This window comes from Bison bison, unplaced genomic scaffold (assembly GCF_000754665.1).
Source record: "Bison bison bison isolate TAMUID 2011002044 unplaced genomic scaffold, Bison_UMD1.0 scf7180017864309, whole genome shotgun sequence".
NCBI lineage: Eukaryota > Metazoa > Chordata > Mammalia > Artiodactyla > Bovidae > Bison > Bison bison.
Window position 1 is genome coordinate 2,057,925 of NW_011494881.1, and position 20,339 is coordinate 2,078,263.

General features: G+C 37.9%; 1 protein-coding gene across 2 annotated transcripts in view; it reads right to left on the reverse strand.

The window, feature by feature from the left end:
• Positions 1-20,339, reverse strand: part of CTNNA3 (catenin (cadherin-associated protein), alpha 3) — a 1,923,005-nt gene that overhangs the window by 1,819,739 nt on the left and 82,927 nt on the right. For both annotated transcript variants that reach the window (XM_010852148.1, XM_010852149.1), the window contains exon 3: positions 12,644-12,836. In XM_010852148.1, the coding sequence (XP_010850450.1) occupies positions 12,644-12,836 (193 nt within the window). The remainder of the gene's footprint in view (positions 1-12,643; positions 12,837-20,339) is intronic.

The following is a 20,339-nucleotide window of genomic DNA, read 5'->3' on the forward strand; positions in this document are numbered from 1 at the left end:
AGGAGTAATTGTCTTCTCTGACTAATACGGATGATAGTAAGTTTTCATTCCTAATTCCTGCTTGGGGAAAAAAATGTAAACCTAGGGTCTTACAAATCATAAAAATAAAGAACTATGGAAATGTAGAAAGAGGGAGAATTTTTTAAATACCCTAAATACATATATTATGCACAAGAAGAATGTGTACATTTTACCTGTTTGCTTCTCACTGGAGGGAGATAGTCCTCTAGGTACAAGTCACATCTTATATCCTGCTAGAAATACTCATGAGCCAGCAAAGTGGAGCAAGCTGTCAGCTGCTGCTGGCCTAAGCTTTTCAAACATGCCATTTAGTTGGGAGGCTCCTGCATTAGTAGACTAGACAGTGTAGCATTTCTTTTAGTATAAAATACCATAGCCCCATATTTGAGAAGAAATTAATTAGAGGGCCCCTGATGGATTAAAAAGCTCCTCATTTATTGGCTCATGGTGGCCTTGGTGGAGGCCCACAATTAAAAATAGATGCGGAAATATTTTAGCAGTGGCAGGATTCCAACATATTTGCAAGTCCTCTCCCATTTGACATATGTGAACATGAAGGCCATAATACATGTTTCCAACTGCTGACTTTGGTAGGCTTAACTGCCAAGACTACTGGTCTTAAACAACACTTTTCAGCTCCAGATAAGTTAAACCAAAGTATATGGGGATTTGATAGGTGTTGTACACCACTTCTGTAGGCACCTTGGTTTGTCTGGAAGTATACAAAAGAGTTAAATCTTAAATTTAACTTAAATTTCTCTGAACACTCTTGAGATCTCAAATTATCCCTTTACACATTAAGGAGGCACCTCTTTTATATCTAAAACTGTGTAATTATTAAGATAAAGTAGTTAATGCTTACATGAGAAAGCTAAATATTATTTTTAAATATTCTAAGGAAAAAGACTCTGATTTGACTGACAGATCTTTAAGACTTTTGCTAAACCCAGATCATTAGTTATTTTTTTTCCAAACAGCACAATTAATATCTTTAGTGTTTATCTCAAAAACTTATTATGATATTTCATGATGTTAACAAAACTTCAAAGTATAATTATCCCAGTCACTACAATAGACCATGTATCACCATACATACCTTTCTACATATGAGAAAAAGTAGCATCTTTAGAATTAGAGATCTGAGAACAGCTTGTGTGCATGCATGCTCAGTCACCAATAATGTCCAACTCTGTGCAACCCTATGGACTGTAGCCCACCAGGCTACTCTGCCCATGGGATTCTCCAGGCAAGTATAGTGGAGTGGGTTGCCATGCTCTCCTCCAGGGGATCTTCCTGACCCAAGGATGGAACCTGCATCTGCCTGTGTCACCTGCATTACAGGTGGACTTTTTACCCACTTAGCTACCAGGGAAGCCCCCTGAGAAGAGGATATTTTCCTAAATGTTTATTAATATAAAGTATGTATTTCTCTATCAAAACAGTCATTTGTTCTTTGCAATTCTATGTATGAATAGCATGCCATATACTGGGTCACTTCTGTAAAATTTGCTTCTAACATAAGCCAAATAAAGTACCATAATCTTACCATCATAAGGATACCAAAGAAACAGACCATATGTGTTTTCATGGCTCAAATGTTTCCCTCTTTTTAAAATTACTATCCAAATATTTCATTTCAAAGGTAATATCTCAAGAAGTACCAATCTTTAAAAGACAACTGCGTTTTTACACACCAACAACATCAGAAATATAATTGAGTCCAGAAACACATGTATATGGAACTTTGGCATTTGACAAAAGTGACGTCCCAAAACTGTGTTTTGAAATAGTTGCATCAATTTACATTCCCACAGGCAACATATAAAATCCTATTGCTTCAATGTCTGTCTAATATATTAGATTTTTTAATTTTTACCAATTGAATTGCATAAAATTAAATATTATTTGCATCTCCCTGATAATCAGTGTGGTTGAACATCTCTTTGATTTTTGTTGGTGCTTATTCTTTTGTAAAAATTTTTCATGGTCATTTTTCCTTTGCTTATTGATTTATGCATTCCTTATGTGTTCTTGTAGCTCATTTGGTAAAAAAAATCTGCCTGTATTCAGGAGACCTGGGTTCAATTCCTGGATGGGAAAAATCCCCTGGAGAAGGAAATGGCAACCCACTCCAGTATTCTTGCCTGAAGAATCCCATGGACAGACAAGCCTGGCAGGATACAGTCCACGGGGTCACAAGAGTCGGATGCAACTTAGCAACTAAACCTATAACCTACACCTATGTGTTTTTCTTATAATGCCTAGTGTTTATGCCAATATCTTTCCTAGATTACCTTCTCATTTTCCTTAAAAATTTTATGATGTAAGAAAGTTCTCAGAGACTTCCCTGGTGGTCCAGTGGTTAAGAATTCACCTTCCAATGGATGGGATCTCGGTTTGGTCCCTGATGGGGGAACTACGATTCCCACATTCTTCAGGGCAACTAAGCCCATGCAATGCAAGGAGAAATCCAGCATGCAGCAACTAAGACCCATGTTGTTCAATCACTCAGTTGAGTCCAATTCTTTGCCACCCATGGACTGCAACACACCAGGCTTCCCTGTCCTTCACCATCTCCTGGAGCTTGCTCAAACTCATGTCCATTGAGTCGGTGATGCCATCCAACCATCTCATCCTCTGCCATCCCCATCTCTTCTTGCCTTCAACCTTTCCCAGCATCAGGATCTTTTCCAATCAGTCAGCCCTTCACACCAGGGTCAGCTCTTTGCATCAGGGGCCAAAGTAGTGGAGCTTCAGCTTCAGCATCAGTTCTTCAGTGAATATTCAGGATTGATTTCCTTTAGGATTGACTGGTTTGATCTCCTTGCACTCCAAGGGAGTCAAGAGTCTTCTCCAATATCACAGTTCAGAAGCATCAGTTCTTCAGTGCTCAGCCTTCTTTATGGTCCAACTCTCATATCCATACATGATTTCTGGAAAAACCATAGCTTTGACTAGACGGACTTTGTTGGCAAAGTTATGTCTCTGCTTTTTAATACACTGCCTAGTTTGGTCATAGCTTTTCTTCCAAAGAGCAAGCGTCTTTTAGTTTCATGGCTGCAGTCACTGCCCACAGTGATTTTGGAGCCCAAGAAAACAGTTTGTCACTGTTTCCTTTGTTTCCCCACCTATTTGCCATGAAGTTATGGGATCGGATGCCATAATCTTGGTCTTTTTTTAATGTTGAGTTTTAAAGCAGCTTTTTCACTCTCTTCTTTCACCTTCATCAAGAGGTTCTTTAGTTCCTCTTCACTTTCTGCCATAAAGGTGGTATCATCTGTGTATCTGAGATTACTGATATTTCTCCTGCAATCTTGATTCTGGCTTGTGCTTCATCCATCCCAGCATTTCACACGATGTACTCTAAGTATAAGTTAAATAAGCAGGGTAACAATTTGCAGCCTTGACATCCTCCTTTCCCAATTTGGAACCAGTCCATCGTTCCATGTGCTGTTCTAACTGTTGCTTCTTGACCTGCATACAGGTTTCTCAGGAGGCAGGTAAGGTGGTCTGGTATGCCTAACTCTTGAAGAATTTTACACAGTTTGTTGTGATCCACACAGTCAAAGGCTTTAGCATAGTCAATGAAGCAGAATTAGATGTTTTTCAGGAATTCTTTTGCTTTTTCTATGATCCAATGGATGTTGGCAATTTGACCTCTGGTTCCTCTACCTTTTCTAAATCCAGCTTGAACATCTGGAAGCTCACAGTTCACATACTGTTGAAGCCTAGCTTGGAGAATTTTGAGCATTACTTTGCTAGCTTGTGAGATGAGTGCAATTGTGCGGTAGTTTGAATATTCTTTGGCTGAGACCCATGCAGATAAATAAATAAATAAATAATTTTTTTAAAATAAAGCTCTTAATTTTGATATAATAAAATGTATCAATCTTTTCTTTAAATTTGTTTCATGATTAATAAATCCTGTTGAACATCCAAAGCCTTACAAATATTCACCTTTAATTTTCACTGAGTTTTTAATTTTTCTCTTAATATTTAGATCCTAAATTCACCTGAAGCTAACTTTTTGTATATGATTATAGGAAACCAGATAGCATAGTGACTGAATAAGAGAGAAGTCCAAACAAACAAACAAAAAAAAAATGGCAGCTGAGAGAATGAGATATAAAGCAAACAATTTTGTCCTCCTTGAGGAAATGAAAGTGAAAGGGAAAGTTGCTCACTCGTGTAGAACTCTTTTCTAACCCATGGACTATACATCCATGGAATTCTCCAAGCCAGAATTCTGGAGTGGGTAGCCTGTTCCTTCTCCAGGGGATCTTCCCAAACCAGGAATCAAACCCAGGTCTCCTACATTTCAGGTGGATTCCTTACCAGCTGAGCCACCAGGGAAGCCCAAAAATAGTGGAGTGGGTAGCCTATACCTTCTCCAGCAGATCTTCCTGGCCAAGAAATCGAATCTGGGTCTCCTGTATTACAGGCAGATTCTTTACCAACTGAGAATTGAGTAAGTGAGGGAGAAAAAATTGGAGCTCTGAGACTGCCTAAGATGAAATGTCCTATTAAATATCCTATACTTTCAGTTGAGAACTCTGAGTTGCTACATCCAAGAGTAGCTGTGTGTGCTCAGTCACTCAACTGTGTCTGACTCTTTGTGTACTGTAGACCACCAGGACCCTTGGACTGTAGACCACCAGGTTCCTCCATCCATGGAAATTTTCCAGACAAGAATATGGGAGTGGGTTGCCATTTCTTTCTCCAGGGGATCCTCCAAACCCAGGGATCAAACTTACATCTCTTGTGCCTCCTGCATTGGCTGGCAGATTCTTCACCACTAGGCCACCTGGGAAGCCCAAGGGCTAGCTAGAGATAGAATAATCTTTAAAAATTAATTTTTAAATTTTTCATTCATGATGCCAAGCATTTGATCAAAAACTATCCAAGACAGCAGTAGACAAAATCAGTTACTTTAAAAATCAAATGAAAAAAACAGACAATAGAAACAAACCTATAGGAGAACCACATATTGAAAATGTCAGATACAGAAATTAACTTAAAAGGAAACATTCAAGAAAAGTAATGGCAAGACAAAATTTCATCAGGGAACTAGAATTTGGAAAGAAATTAAAGAAAATTGTTTCCATATCTATTTTCACAGAAATAAAAACTATTTTTAAAAAACAAATGAAAATTAAAGAAATTAAAATGTATGATATCTAAAGGAAAAATTCACTGGATGGACTTAAAAATATCCTGAAGATGCCAGGGGGAAAAGTGTGATGAATTTGAAGAAAGATTTAAAATTAAAATGTTTTAAAGTATCATTTAAATATCATTTTGAAAAATGAGTTACATGTTTTGAATCAGAAGACTCATAAATATTGAAATATCAACTCAGCACAAACTGATCGACAGACCCAATTTAATCCCAATCAAAATCTCAGCAGGCTTGTTTTATAAAAATTTCCAAGATTTTTACGGATATGCATGGGACCGAGTATAACCAAATGAAAATAATTTTGATTTCAATACTTACTCTGGTATACAGTAATCAAAACAATGTATTATTGCCATAAGGATTGATATGGAATCAATGGAACAGAAGAGAGTTCCAAAGTAGACTCACACAGAGATGGTCAACTACTTTTCAACAAAGGTGCAAAAATGATTCAGTTGAGAAAGATTAGGATTGTAAGGGGTTTTTTCAACAAATGGTATGGGAACCATTAAACTTCTATATGCATCTATATGATATTGTTTTAATTGTATTCTCATACAAAAAAGTGAGTTATGACCTCTAAATCACACCATTTATAAAATGTATATCCATGTAGATCATACAGGTAAAACAATTAAGCCTGTAGATGACAACACAAGAGGATATCCTCCTGACTTCGTAATAGGCAAATTTTTTAAACATAAAAAAAATCTCTACCCATAAAGGAACAAAATGATTAACCTGAATTTATCAAAACTACTTATAAATAACAAAAATGCTTAAATAAAGGAAGAAGACTTTTTAATATCACAACTAAAATCTCATATCAAGAACAAATTTAAACTACAATGAGTTTTTCAAGGCAATAGAAATAAAAGCAAAAATAAACAAATGGGACATAATCAAACTTATAAGCTTTTTCCCAGCAAAAAAAAATCATCAACAAAAAGAAAAGAGAACCTATAGGATGGGAAAAAATAATTGCAAACAATGCAATCAACAAGGAATTAATTTCCAAATGATACAAACAACTTAGACAACACAATCACAACAACAAAAAAATACCATCCAATCAAAAAATGGCAGAAGACCTAAACAGACATTCTCCAGAGAAGACACACAGCTGGCCAATAAGCACATGAAGACACTCAACATCGCTAATTATTAGACAAATGCAAATCAAAACTAGAATAAGTTATCACATCACACAGGTCAGAATGGCCACCATTAGAAAGTCGACAGATGCTGGAAAGAGTGTGGAGAAAAAGGAACCCTCCTATACCGCTGCTGGGGATGTGAATTGATTGTCACTGTGGAAAACAGTATAGAGATTTCTTTAAAAACTAAAAATAGAATTGCATTTGTTGTTGTTGTTGTTGTTATTCAGTCACTAAATCATGTTCCACTCTTTGTGACCCCATGGACTGCAGCACACCAGGCTCCCCTGTCCTTCACTATCTCCCAGAGTTTGCTCAAACTCATGTCCATTGAGTCAGTGATACCATTCAACCATCTCATCCTCTGTCGCCCCCTTCTCCTCCTGCCCTCAATTTTTCCCTGCATCAGAGTCTTTTCCAATGAGTCGGCTCTTCATATCAGGTGGCCAAAGCATTAGAGCTTCAGCTTCCACATCAGGCCTTCCAATGAATATTCAGGGTTGATTTTCTTTAGGATTGACTGGTTTTATCTCCTAGCCATCCAAGGGACTCTCAAGAGTCTTCTCCAGCACCAGAGTTCACAAGCATCAATTCTTCAGTATTCCATCTTCTTTATGGTCCAACTCTCACATTCATACATGACAACTGGAAAAACCATAGATTTGACTATCCAGACCTTTGTTGACAAAGTGATGTCTCTGCTTTTTAATATGCTGTCTAGGTTTGTCAAAGCTTTCCTTCCAAGGACCAAGCATCTTTTAATTTCATGGCTGCAATCACCATCCACAGTGATTCCGGACCCCAAGAAAATAAAATCTGTCACTGTTTCCACTTTCTCCCCTTCTATTTGCCATGAAGTGATGGGACTGGAAGCCATGATCTTCGTTTTTTGAATGTTGAGTTTTAAGCCAACTTTTTCACTCTCCTCTTTCACTTTCATCAAGAGGCTTTTTAGTTCCTCTTCACTTTCTGCCATAAGGGTGGTGTCATCTGCATATCTGAGGTTATTGGTATTTCTCCTGGCAATCTTGATTCCAGCTTGTGCTTCTTCCAGCCCAGCGTTTCTCATGATGTACTCTACATGTAAGTTAAATAAGCAGGGTGACAATAGACAGCCTTGACGTACTCCTTTAATGCTCAAAATTCTCCAAGCCAGGCTTCAGCAATACGTGAACTGTGAACTTCCAGATGTTCAAGCTGGTTTTAGAAAAGGCAGAGGAACCAGAGATCAAATTGCCAACATCCACTGGATCATTGAAAAAGCAGGAGAGTTCCGGAAAAACATCTATTTCAGCTTTATTGACTATGCCAAAGCCTTTGACTGGTTCCAAATAGGAATGTTTACCTTATGACCTAGCTATTTCATTCCTAGATATAAACCAAACAGGATGTCTACATTCATGCGCCATAAGTAATGCACAGATACGTACATAAGAGGAATGTGCATTAAAGCCAAAAACTGGAAACAACTCAAATATTCATCAACAATAGAGTGGATAAATAATTTTGGCCTATTAAACAATGAAGGGGCTTCCCAGGTGGCACCAGTGGTAAAGAAAGTGCCTGCCAATACAGGAGACACAGGAGACCTGGGTACAATCCCTGGGTCAGGAAGATCCCCCAGAGGAGAGCATGGCAACCCCCTCAAGTACTGACACCTGGAGAATCCCATGAACAGAGGAGCCTGACAGGCTACAGTCCACAGCATCACAGAGTTGGACACAACTGAAGTGACTTAGGATGCACATATTCAACAACAAAAACAAATGAACTACTATATGGCAAGGCCTCACAAAGATAACATTGAGCAAAAGGAGCCATACTCAAGAGGCTACATACTGTATGATCCTACTTATACAAAATCAAAATGAGGGGGAAAAAAAAAATTACTCTGTGTAATAAGCAGGATAATGGTAACCTGTGTGGTGAGAGTAGTAACTGACACAGGGTATGCTTCTAGGGTTCTAGTATTGTTCTATTTTTTATTCTATTACTCTATTATTGTTATTCTATATATTCTATTGTTATCTATTTACTTCTATATATTTTGATTATTTATTGTTATTCTACATATTCTATATATTCTATTCTGTAATTCTATATATTCTATTATTGTTCTATTATTGATCTAGGTAGAAGTTACATTCATATATTCATAATGAAAATATATTGAGTTGTTTGACAACGTGTATTTTTTGTATATATGTCATTCTTAATGAACCACTAAAAATCCTTAAAGCAATTGTATGACTTGGAAACAATGTGTGTTGTAGAAGAGCAAAGGTTACACAAAAGTAGCAAATAGGCTACAGGCAAAAAATGTAATCCAGACATTATAAATAATTCTTAGCTAATTCCTAGGTAACTGTTATATGAATATTCTAAAACTATTTAATACCAGATTTAATACTTGACCATTGTAAAAGACTTATTAGGTTATGAGTGACCATATATAATCAATACATGGACCACAGTTTCTGGATCTTGACAGTTTCACCTTTCCTTTCACCATTCTCCCCCAATACTATCCATATACTATCTTCTACAAGTAGCTTCTTTAGGTAACCAAATGCCCATTTTATTTATCACTTCGACTGTCTAGCTAAAGCCACAGAAGGCAGTAAAACAGAATAAAAGAGACTCCTATAATAAGGCTATGTAAATTATACTATGTTTTTATTAGAAAAAAAATTCTGAGTTAGTGTCAGAATTCTTCTTGAAAATAAGTCAATATATATACAGTATAGATAAAAATATCCTCTACTTGCAGTATTCTTTACTCTTTCAAAAGTATTAAACTTTGCTCTTCAAAACTCCTTCACATTATGACACTAGACAAAGCACACACACACACAAATAAAAAAAGAATGAAAGCACGAAATTTTTAAAATATGTTTCTAGTATTATACAGAGTTACTTGGATCAGAACGCATTCTCCTGATACTTTAACTCCACCACTGAGCTAAAATTCCTTCCAAGTTTTTGAGAACAGTGCTCTCACTATCACTATCTCTGCTATCCACAAGATAAGCATTGGCCATTCCCCAAATTCCAGAACCATTTGCCATTTTACTGTCTTCCTCCTACACACCAGTGGCAGGAATTCAATTTGGCAGTTGGTCAAAAAGATTAGGAGTATAAAGCACTTGGTGATCTTTAACCAAATGTATTTGTTGTGTATATAGCATATGCCATGTATATGTATTTCACACATTATCACAGAACACAGTGCGGGATACATTGCATAATTCTAAAATCCAAAGAGACTTCTCTTTGAGAACTTTTCCTTAAAATAAGTTACTTCTGTTGAGCTAAAAGTGTTGATTACTGTTTTTTAAAAAAGCAAATACCATTTCCTGACAATTATTACAATTATTATTCTCTTCTAAGAAAGACCAACATCTTACATATTTACTGCCAGGTGATTTATGGAAACTATGTTGGCAAATAGATCTCATTTTCTGAGAGAAAGAGTACTAAATAGGGTTCATATTCTTTCCAAAGAATTAGCAAAGAAACCATAACTATAAAAGATATTTCTTCATAAAAATAGGCAAAAATAATTATAAATTTTTGTAATATAAAATGATGCTTAGGTTCTTTTTTTATTTAACAAACATTTATTAGGTGTCTGTTATGTATCAAATAAACGTGATGCTTGCCACCTTTAAGAAGTTGTGTCTAGAGACTTCTCTGGTGGTCCAGGGGTTAAAATTCTGTGCTTCCACTGCAGGGGGCATGGGTTCAATCCCTATCCAAGGAACTAAGATCCCACATGCCATGCTACTGTACAGCCAAAAAATAAAAAGAGAAAGGAGAGAATGGTAAAAGTCAAACATGGAACGTTGTGGGAGCTGAGTTTAAAAGTTTGAACTTTATCCAGAAAGATAATCCCTAATCCTTCCAAAGTTACTAAAAGGATTTTAAGCAGGGAAGTAAAATAAGTATATTTTCATTTTTTAATTTATTATTTTTAATTGAGGCTTCCCTGGTGGCTCAGACGGTAAAGCATCTGCCTGCAATGCGGGAGACCCGGGTTCGATTCCTGGGTTGGGAAGACCCCCTGGAGAAGGAAATGGCAATCCACTCCAGTACTCTTGCCTGGAAAATCCCATGGACAGAGAAGTCTGATAGGCTACAGTCCATGGGGTCGCAAAGAGTCGGACACGACTGAGCGACTTCACTCACTCATTTTTAATTGAAGGATAATTGCTTTACCTTATTGTGTTGGTTTCTGCCATACATCAACATGAATCAGCCATAGGCATACATACGTCCTCTCCCTCTTGAACCGCACTACCTCCTCCCATACCATCCCACCACCATTCTAGGTAGTCACAAAGCACCAGATTCGAGCACATGAAAAGAAGCTCAACATCACTCATTATTAGAGAAATGCAAAACAAATCTACAATGAAGTATATTTTACTTTTTAAAAAACACATTTGGCTTTGGTATTGGGCAAGGCTAAGGCAGTAATCCAAAATTCAGAAGGCAGCATTAACAATGGAGAAGAGAGAACAGATCTGAGAAACAAAAGGAAAATTTGTTAAACTTGGAGACTAATTGGAAGAGAGGGGTGGAATAAAAACAAAAAGTCTAACTGATTTGGTAACTAAGTGGATGACAATACCATGGCAGATAAGACAGGAGGAAAAATCGGTCTGAGGTGGTAGGGAGCAAGGAGGAATGATGAATTTATTTCAAATTATCTTAGACATTATGTTTTTTATATATTTTCTGAAGAATCTCTTTAATATATAAATCATACATAATATATATGGGCTTCCCAGGTGGCAATAGAGGTAAAAAAAAAAGAAAACCTGCCTGCCAATGCAAGAGATACAGGAGATGCAGGTTAGATCCCAGGGTAGGGAAGATCTCCTGGAGGAGAGCATGGCAACCCACTCCACTATTCCTGCCTGGAGAAACCCATGGACAGAGGAGCCTGGCAGGCTATGGTCCATAAAGCTGTAAAGAGTTGAATACAATTGAAGCAACAGCATGCACACATATAACATATATAACCAAAAAAATTGTATTTGACCTAAAGTTTATTGTGATTAATTATTCATTTTAATTATTTAATTAGTAAAAATTCCCTGATCTTCTTAAAATTATGTTTGGGATGGGGATTTTTGCTTCTTTATGCTCTCAAAATAGCTCCTAACATATTCTGATATATAAAATCAATCCACTAACTAAAAGAGTATTGCTCAGTTCTTTATAAAATAGCCTGCTAATGATATATTCATTATAAGACTATTCAAGGAAATTTATACACTACCATATGTAAAATCGATAGCCAGTGAGAATTTTGCTGTATGACTCAGGGAGCTCAAATCAGTGCTCTGTGACAACCTAGGGGGCATGGGATGGGGTGGGAGGTGGGAGGGAGTTCCAAGAGGGAGATGTATGTATACCTTTGGCTGATTCGTGTTGATGCATGGCAGAAACTAACAATATTGTAAAGCAATTATCCTTCAATTAAAAATACATAAAAATGTTTAAAAAAAACTATTCAAAATATCAAAAGGTGAAATACATGCTTTTAGTATGTAATTTTGTGTGTGTGGTTTTTTAACTGGAGGATATTTGATTTACAATGTTGTGTTTATTTCAGTTGTACAGCAAAGTGATTCGGTTATACATATACATATATTCCTTCTTTTCTAGATTCTTTCCTCATATAGGTTATCATAGAATATTGAGTAGAGTTCCCTGTGCTATACAGTAGGTCCTTGTTGGTTATCTGTCATATATATAGTAGTATGCCTATGTTCATATCAAGCTCCTGATTTATCACTCCCATTACATTTCCCCTTATCATGTACTAGTAACACAGCAGCAACGTGAGTTATACATAGTTTATGCAAAACAATTTTTTATGTTTAGGAAATATAAACCTCCAGAAAAATGAAAAATGTACCTCTAAGATGGCCAGGTCTGAAACTTCCATCTCCAATTGTTTACAAGGAAACTGACAATTTTTTTATGTATGGGAAAAGACATCTTCAGCTTCATTAGTCGTTTCTCATTTCATGACAAAAAGTGTACATTTCTCTGTTTATTATGGCTAAACTATGGTGTGAGGAGAACAAGTGAAGGAAGAATCAGGAGTGGGGCTCTGAGACTTGGAGCTGCCTAATGAGCCACTCTGTCGCCCACAGTTAGCTCCTCAGAGCTCAACAAAAGACTAATTAAACTCAAATCAACTAAAACACAACACTCAAATCTAATCCCATAAGGATATGCAATTGCTTCCAACCAGGACTAGAATACTCACTTTCTTTGCGAACTTCCTCAAGTGCCCCAGTAAGTTCTTCCTTTAAAACTGTGGCTTCCTGAGCAATCTTCTCTCCCTTGTCTAATAAATTCCAAGTTGCTTCCTCCACAGAAGCTAGAAGGACTCTGGCTCTTTTTGAACGTCCTTTTTTCCTGTTGGAAGGATTCTGGGGACAATTTACAAGTGTAGTAACCTAAAATTGGAAAAACACAAGTCACTCATCAGACAAATTGCAAGAGGAACAGTCTTGGGATATCATAGACCAGAACAAAAAGAAGTATTTCATAATAATATGATTCATTCTCAATACTACTAGTACATTCTCAAAAGTCAAGTCAAGTCACCAATAGCAATATTATCAGCTACCACAGACTTCCCAACTAAAGATAGGAAGAAAGGAAGGAAGGAGGGAATCTCATCAAGTTTTACTATTGGAACAATGCAAAACATACTATATATAATATCCACATATATATTATTTGATATATATATAAAATGATTATTTATATCACTTTGTAACCAGCAATCTACATTAAGAGGGAGGCAAAAATAATTACAATTAAGTCAGTAGGTAGTAATCTATTTAGATTAAGAAAAGAGATTACTAATGTGTGTCGGGATGTGGTGCAGAATCACTCTGAAATATGTAAAACAGTGGCTATCTAAGGAGGGCAAAACCCAAGTTCTCACTATGACCTACATTCTGGCCCTTTGTAAACTCTTACCTCTCTCCTACACTATCCCCTAACTCAGTTGGCCTCCCCAACACTCAGATCCCCCTCAACGTGTCCTATCAAGAAGCCTTTCCTGACCACCCCAGTCCTCATCCTCTTCCACTCTGTTCCCTCACTACCCTTTATGCTTCTTCAGGACATTTCAGAGCCTGATATTTTTTGTTCATATATGTTTATTGCACCCTTCCAACACAAAATGTAAACTCCATGAAAACAGGAAATGTGGTTTCTTTCTCCTGCACTCAGAACAATGCATGGAAGTTGGGGTGGTGGTGGTTGTTGTTCAGTCACTAAGTCATGTCAGACTCTGTGACCCCATGGACTGCAGCACACCAGGCTTCCCTGTCTTTCACTATCTCCCAGAGCTTGCTCAAACTCACGTCCATTGAGTCAGTGACGTCATCCAACCATCTCAACTTCTGTCATTCCCTTCTTCTCTTGCCTTCAATCTTTCCCAGCATCAAGGTCTTTTCCAGTGAATCAGCTCTTCGCATCGGGTGGCCAAAGTATTGAAGCTTCAGTTTCAGCATCAGTCTTTCCAATGAATATTCAGGGTTTATTTCCTTTAGGAATGACTGGTTTGATCTCCTAGATGTCCAAAAGACTCTCAACAGTCTTCCCCAGAACCACAATTTGAAAGCACCAATTCTTTAGTGCTCAGCCTTCTTTATGGTCCAACTCTCACATCCGTACATGACTACTGGAAAAACCAAAGCTTTGACTACATGGACCTTTGTCAGCAAAGTGATGTCTCTGCTTTGTAATACACTCTCTGGGTTTGTCATAGCCTTTCTTCCAAGGAGCAAGCATCAATTTCAACATAAAGTAGTTAAATAAGTGTTTCTTATATAAATGGCTTAATGAATGGAGTAATTAAACCAATGAACTTTTTTGTTAATTAATTTTTTAATTGAAGGATAATTGCTTTACAGAATTTTGTTGTTTTCTGTCAAATATCAACATGAATCAGCCACAGGTATACATATGTCCCCTCCCTCTTTAACCTCCTACTCATCTCCCTCCCCACCCCACCCCTCTAGATTGATACAGAGTCCCTGTTTGAGTTCCCAGTCATACAGCAAATTCCCATTGGCGATCTATTTTACACATGGTAATTTAAGTTTCTATGTTACTCTCTATATACATTTCATCCTCTCCTCCCCTCTCCCTGATATCCATAAGTCTGTTCTCTATGTCTGTTTTCCCATTGCTGCCCTGCAAATAAATTCATCAGTACCATCTTTCTATATTCCCTATACATGCATTAGTATATGATATTTATCTTTCTCTTTCAAACAGAGAAACTTTTTAATATCTATATTTTAAATTGCCTGAATATGTTAATAATGAGCATGTATTACTTTTGTAGATTTGCTAAAATAAAAATAAATTCAAACTTCCCTAGTGATACAGTGGATAGAAATCTGCCTGCCAATGCAGGGGACATAGGTTCGATCCCTGGTCCAGGAAGATTCTACATGCTGCAGGGCACCTGAGCCCATACACCACTACTGAGCCTACTTGGCACAACTACCAAAGCCTGCACATTCTAGGGCCCCGTGAGCCACAACTACTGAGCCCAAGTGCTACAACTACTGAAGCCCATGTGCCTAGAGCCCATGTTCCACAAGAAAGCCACTGAAACGAGAAGCCTGCACACCACAACTAGAGAGTAGCCCCTGCTCTTTGCAACCAGCAAAAGCCCACATGTAGCAACAAAGACCCAGTAGAACCAAAATAAAAATAAGCAAATAATTTTAAAAAAAAGAATAAACTCATGATAAGAGCATTGTTTAGAAACAGAAATTAAGTATCTGTATTTGGAAATAAAACCTTATACAAAATTACTGTAAATATATCCATTTAATTTAATACTGTGAAAAATATCCATTTAATTAAACCTTGAATCCCAATAACTAAATATGGTTAACATTTTCATAAGTAAAACTTGAAGATCCCCATTGTAGAGAAGAAAAAGACACTTGTATCCACTATTTTAAAAAGGCCTGAAACTCTTGTTGAAAGCTAGGCTCTTGTATGTCATCAAAGAGCCAAGCCTTTTAACAATCATGTGCCACACTTTGACAACAGACTATACATAATCTTTCCTGTTCTGCAGCCCCTGGAGACTTTGCTTGTTTATTATTAATGGAGCATTAAATATTTGTTTATTTGACTAACTGGATCCAGTTCTTAGCCAAGAACTGAGAAGGGAGTTGGTGATGGACAGGGAAGCCGGGTGTGCTACAGTCAGTCCTGCTGCTAAGTCGCTTCAGTCGTGTCCGACTCTGTGAGACCCCAGAGATGACAGCCCACCAGGCTCCCCCGTCCTTGGGATTCTCCAGGCAAGAACACTGGAGTGGGTTACCATTTCCTTCTCCAATGCATGAAAGTGAAAAGTGAAAGTGAAGTTGCTCAGTCGTGTCCGACTCCTAGTGACCCCGTGGACTGCAGCCCACCAGGCTCCTCTGTCCATGGGATTTTCCAGGCAAGAGTACTGGAGTGGGGTGCCATTGCCTTCTCCAACAGTCAGTCCATGGGGTGGCAAAGAGCTGGACATGACTGAGTGACTGAATTGAACTGAACTGAGAAAGAACTCACAAGCTACAGGGGAAATATATGGATGAAAATAATTTTCATCTGCCCTTTTATTCCCCTCCTCTGTCCAACAAACCTTCCTCTTTATCCTAGTTTGCTGTATTCCCATATTCACAACCCAGAGTGGATTTCCTTATAGCAAGAATTTATTTCCTTTCTTGGAAAATCATAATAATCATATTATCCTTTAAGATTATATTAAGTTTAAATAATGTAAAGTGTTTTTTAAGACACAAAATATGGCACAAGTGTTGGATGGTATTTAACGTGTGTTTTCTAGTCCATCCCCATGAGATCCTTGTCAAAGATGTTCTCTCTGGGTCTATCTATATCTTGCTCATAGGGTCCTCGAAGCTAAATGTGAAGGAGTCAATTAACAAAGCACATTCTATGTGCTCTACAAGCAGTCAAATAGGGCCACATGTCTTTATCGTGCATTATGTAAAGATGATAATAAGTCTGGTTTATTACATGGGTTTTCACATATTCCAAAAGACAAGTATCTTGCTATTATCAGTGTAATTTATATATCAAGAGTTAAAAGATACTTGTCCAGATTAAGACAAATTACAGCACCTTGCTTAAAACCTTTGTTTTAAATGAACAATAAGTATCATTGTCTAAAATGTTCCTTCAGAATTTATTTTAAGTGCCACAGTTCATGACGCTTCCCACTGAACATTCCTCTATTATTGTTCAGATCCACCAAGCGCCAAATGTTTTCCATAGAATAGCCTGAGCTTTCAAATTAAAATGAGCATTCCAGAAATGCTTTGTTCCTTATAATAAATGCCAGAGAAGTAGGAAATGTGAAAAGAACATTGTGCTTCCATCAAAAAAAAAAAAAGCAATTGCACCTTGCAAGTTGTTCAAGTTTAACCTAAATCTTCTTTTTAAATACCTCAATATAGTTATTTAATACTGACTAAAGTCGTGATGCTTTCAATGATTCATTTTATTTCAAAAAGTACATATGATGTAGTAGGCCTTGGGATATAAAAATATAGAAAGCTAATTTTTTTTTATCCCAAATCACCTATGGGGATCTAACCAACTATCATAAGTGACCCGGGGGGCTTCCCTTGTGGCTCAGCTGGTAAACAATTCACCTGCAATGCAGGAGACCTGGGTTCAATCCCTGGGTTGCGAAGATCCCTGGAGAAGGGAAAGGTTACCCACTCCAGTATTCTGGCCTGGAGAATTCCATGGACTGTATAATCCATGGGGTCGCAAAAGTTGGACACGACTGAGCAACTTTCACTTTCACATAGATGACCATGACCCCTGAAAGTAGATGATTCTCACCAAGGGCTGGAGGGTGCATATGTTTTCTGAAACCATCTCCCATCTCTTCTACCAGCAAACAGTAAAAATTAGCCTGAAGCTATTTTGTAAAATAATTCTTGTTTCTTTTCCAGCACAAAATCAGTTATATACCAGGAACACAAAAACTTTATTGGAATTTATAGCAAAGATTATTCTAATGTAAGACCCAAGTTCAGATCTTGCTAATCTTTCTTTTTACCACTGTGCAAAACTGACCCCTTTCCTTCTTTATCAGACTTACATAGTCCTTCTCAAATGGAAAGTCTTTGATCTCAAGTGTGCAGCTCTTAAAGAACTTGAGTTTTGTTCACTTTTCTTCAGTCTATAAATCTGTTCTAGGCTACAGACACACATTCATCATAGATACAGAATCAGCTCCCCACTGATGTGGTCTTAAATTAGAGATAAGAGTCAAACACGACTGAGCGTCTTCTCTTTCACTTTTCACTTTCATGCATTGGAGAAGGAAATGGCAGCCCACTCCAGTGTTCTTGCTTGGAGAATCCCAGGGATGGGGGAGCCTGGTGGACTGCCGTCTATGGGGTCGCACAGACTCGGACACAACTGAAGCGACTTAGGAGCAGCAGCAGCAGCAGTAATATAAAAAGAAGAAATTTCTTTATGCATTCTTCTCATGCATAATTCCATAATACCAAGTGTATTTTAATGGTGTGTAACACTTATACATTAAAATTTAGAGTACAAAAAAAATAAAAGGGTTTTCTAATCTTTCCTAATTCATGTATGCTTTTTAGGTACCCCGAAGATACTGAAATTGATATGCTAGGAAACTACCCTTTCGTGGAACACAGCCTTGTGAAGGGGCTTGCATAACTCAGTGAAGCTATTAGCCATGTTTGCAGGGCTACCCAAGATGCACAGGTCATAATGAAGAGTTCTGACAAAATGTGGTCAACTGCAGAGGGAAATGGCAAACCAGCCCAGTTACTCTTGCCACATAACCCCATTAACACTATCAAAAGGTAAAAAATATATGACATTAGGAGATGAACCCCCCTCCCAGATGGGAAGGTGTCCAATATGCTACAGGGAAAGAGCAGAGGATAATTACTAATAGCTCCAGAAAGAGTGGAGCTGCTGGGCCAAAGCAGAAACAACACTCAGTTGTGGATATGTCTGATGGTGAAAATAAAGTCCAGAGCTGCAAAAAAAAAAAACAATATTGTATAGGAATCTGGAATGTTAGGTCCATAAATCAAGGTATATTAGATGTAGTCAAGTAGGCGATGGCAAGAGTGAACATCAACATCTTAGGAATCAGGACAGGAACGGGTGAATTTAATTCAGATAACCATTATATCTACTACTGTGGGCAAGAATCCCTCAGAAGAAATGGAGTAGTCCTCATAGTTTACAAAAGAGTATGAAATGTAGTGCTTGAGCACAATCTCAAAAATGACAGATGATCTCTGTTCATTTCCAAGGCAAACCATTCAATATCACAGTAATCCAAGTCTATGCCCCAACCACTGATCCCAAAGAATTTAACCAGTTCTATAAAGACCTACAAGAACTAATACCAAAAAGGATGTCCTTTTCACCATAGGGGATTGGAATGCAAAAGTAGGAAGTCAAGAGATGCCTGGAGTAATAGGCAAGTTTGGCCTTGGAGTACAGAATGAAGCAGGGTAAAGGCTACCAGAGTTTTGTAAAGAGAACACATTGGCCATAGCAAACACCCTTTTCCAACAACACAACAGATGACTCTGCACATGGATGTCAGAAAATTGTCAACACTAAAATCAGATTGATTATATTTTTTACCACCAAAGACGGAGAAGCTCTATGCTGCTGCTGCTGCTGCTAAGTCACTTCAGTTGTGTCCGACTCTGTGTGACCACATAGATGGCAGCCCGCCAGGCTCCCCTGTCCCTGGGATTCTCCAGGCAAGAACACTGAAGTGGGTTGCCATTTCCCTCTCCAATGCATAAAAGTGGAAAGCGAAATTGAAGTTGCTCAGTCGTGTCTGACTCTTCGCGACCATATGGACTGTAGCCCACCAGGCTCCTCCATCCATGGGACTTTCCAGGCAAGAGTGCTGGAGTGGGGTGCCATTGCCTTCTCCGGAGAAGCTCCATACAGTCAGTAAAAACAAGACCTGGCTCAGATCATAAGCTTCTTAATAGAAGATTCAGGCTTAAATTGAAGAAAGTAGGGAAAACCACTAAACCATTCAGGTATGACCTAAATCAAGTCCTTATGATTATACAGTGGAGGTGATGAATAGATTCAAGGGATTAGCTCTGGAAGACAAGAGTGCCTGAAGAACTACAGACAGAGGTTCATAACATTGTATAGGAGGTAGTGTTCAAAACTATCCCAAAGTAAAAAAAAAAAAAAAATGCAAGAAAGCAAAGTTGTTGTCTGAGGTGGCCTTACAGATAGTTGAGGAAAGAAGAGAAGTGAAAGGCAAGGGAGAAGGGAAAGATATACCCAACTGAGGGCTTCCCTGGTAGTTCAGCGATAAAGAATTGGCCTGCAATGCAGGAGACACAGGAGACAAGGGTTTGATCCCTGGATCAGGAAGACCCCCTGAAAGAGGACATGGCAACCCTCTCCAGTATTCTTGCCTGGAGAATCCCACGGACAGAGGAGTCTGGCATGCTCCAGCTCACAGTGCTGCAAAGAGTCATACATGACTGAAGTGATTGGGCATGCATGCACACCCAACTGAATACTGAGTTCCAGAGAATAGCTAGGAGAGATAAGAAGGTCTTCTTAAATGAACAATGAAAAGAAATAAAGGAAAACAATAGAATGGAAAAGACTAGAGATCTCTCCAAGAAAATCAGAGAAGCCAAGGGAACATTTAATACAAAGATGGACACAGTAAAGAACAGAAACAGCAAGGACCTAACCAAACAAAGCAAAAGACATTAATAAGATATGGCAAGAATACACAGAAGAACTGTACAAAGAGATTTTAATGACCTGGATAACCACAATGCTGTGATCACTCACCTAGAACCAGATATCCTGGAGTGTGACTTCAAGTGGACCTTAGGAAGCATTACAAT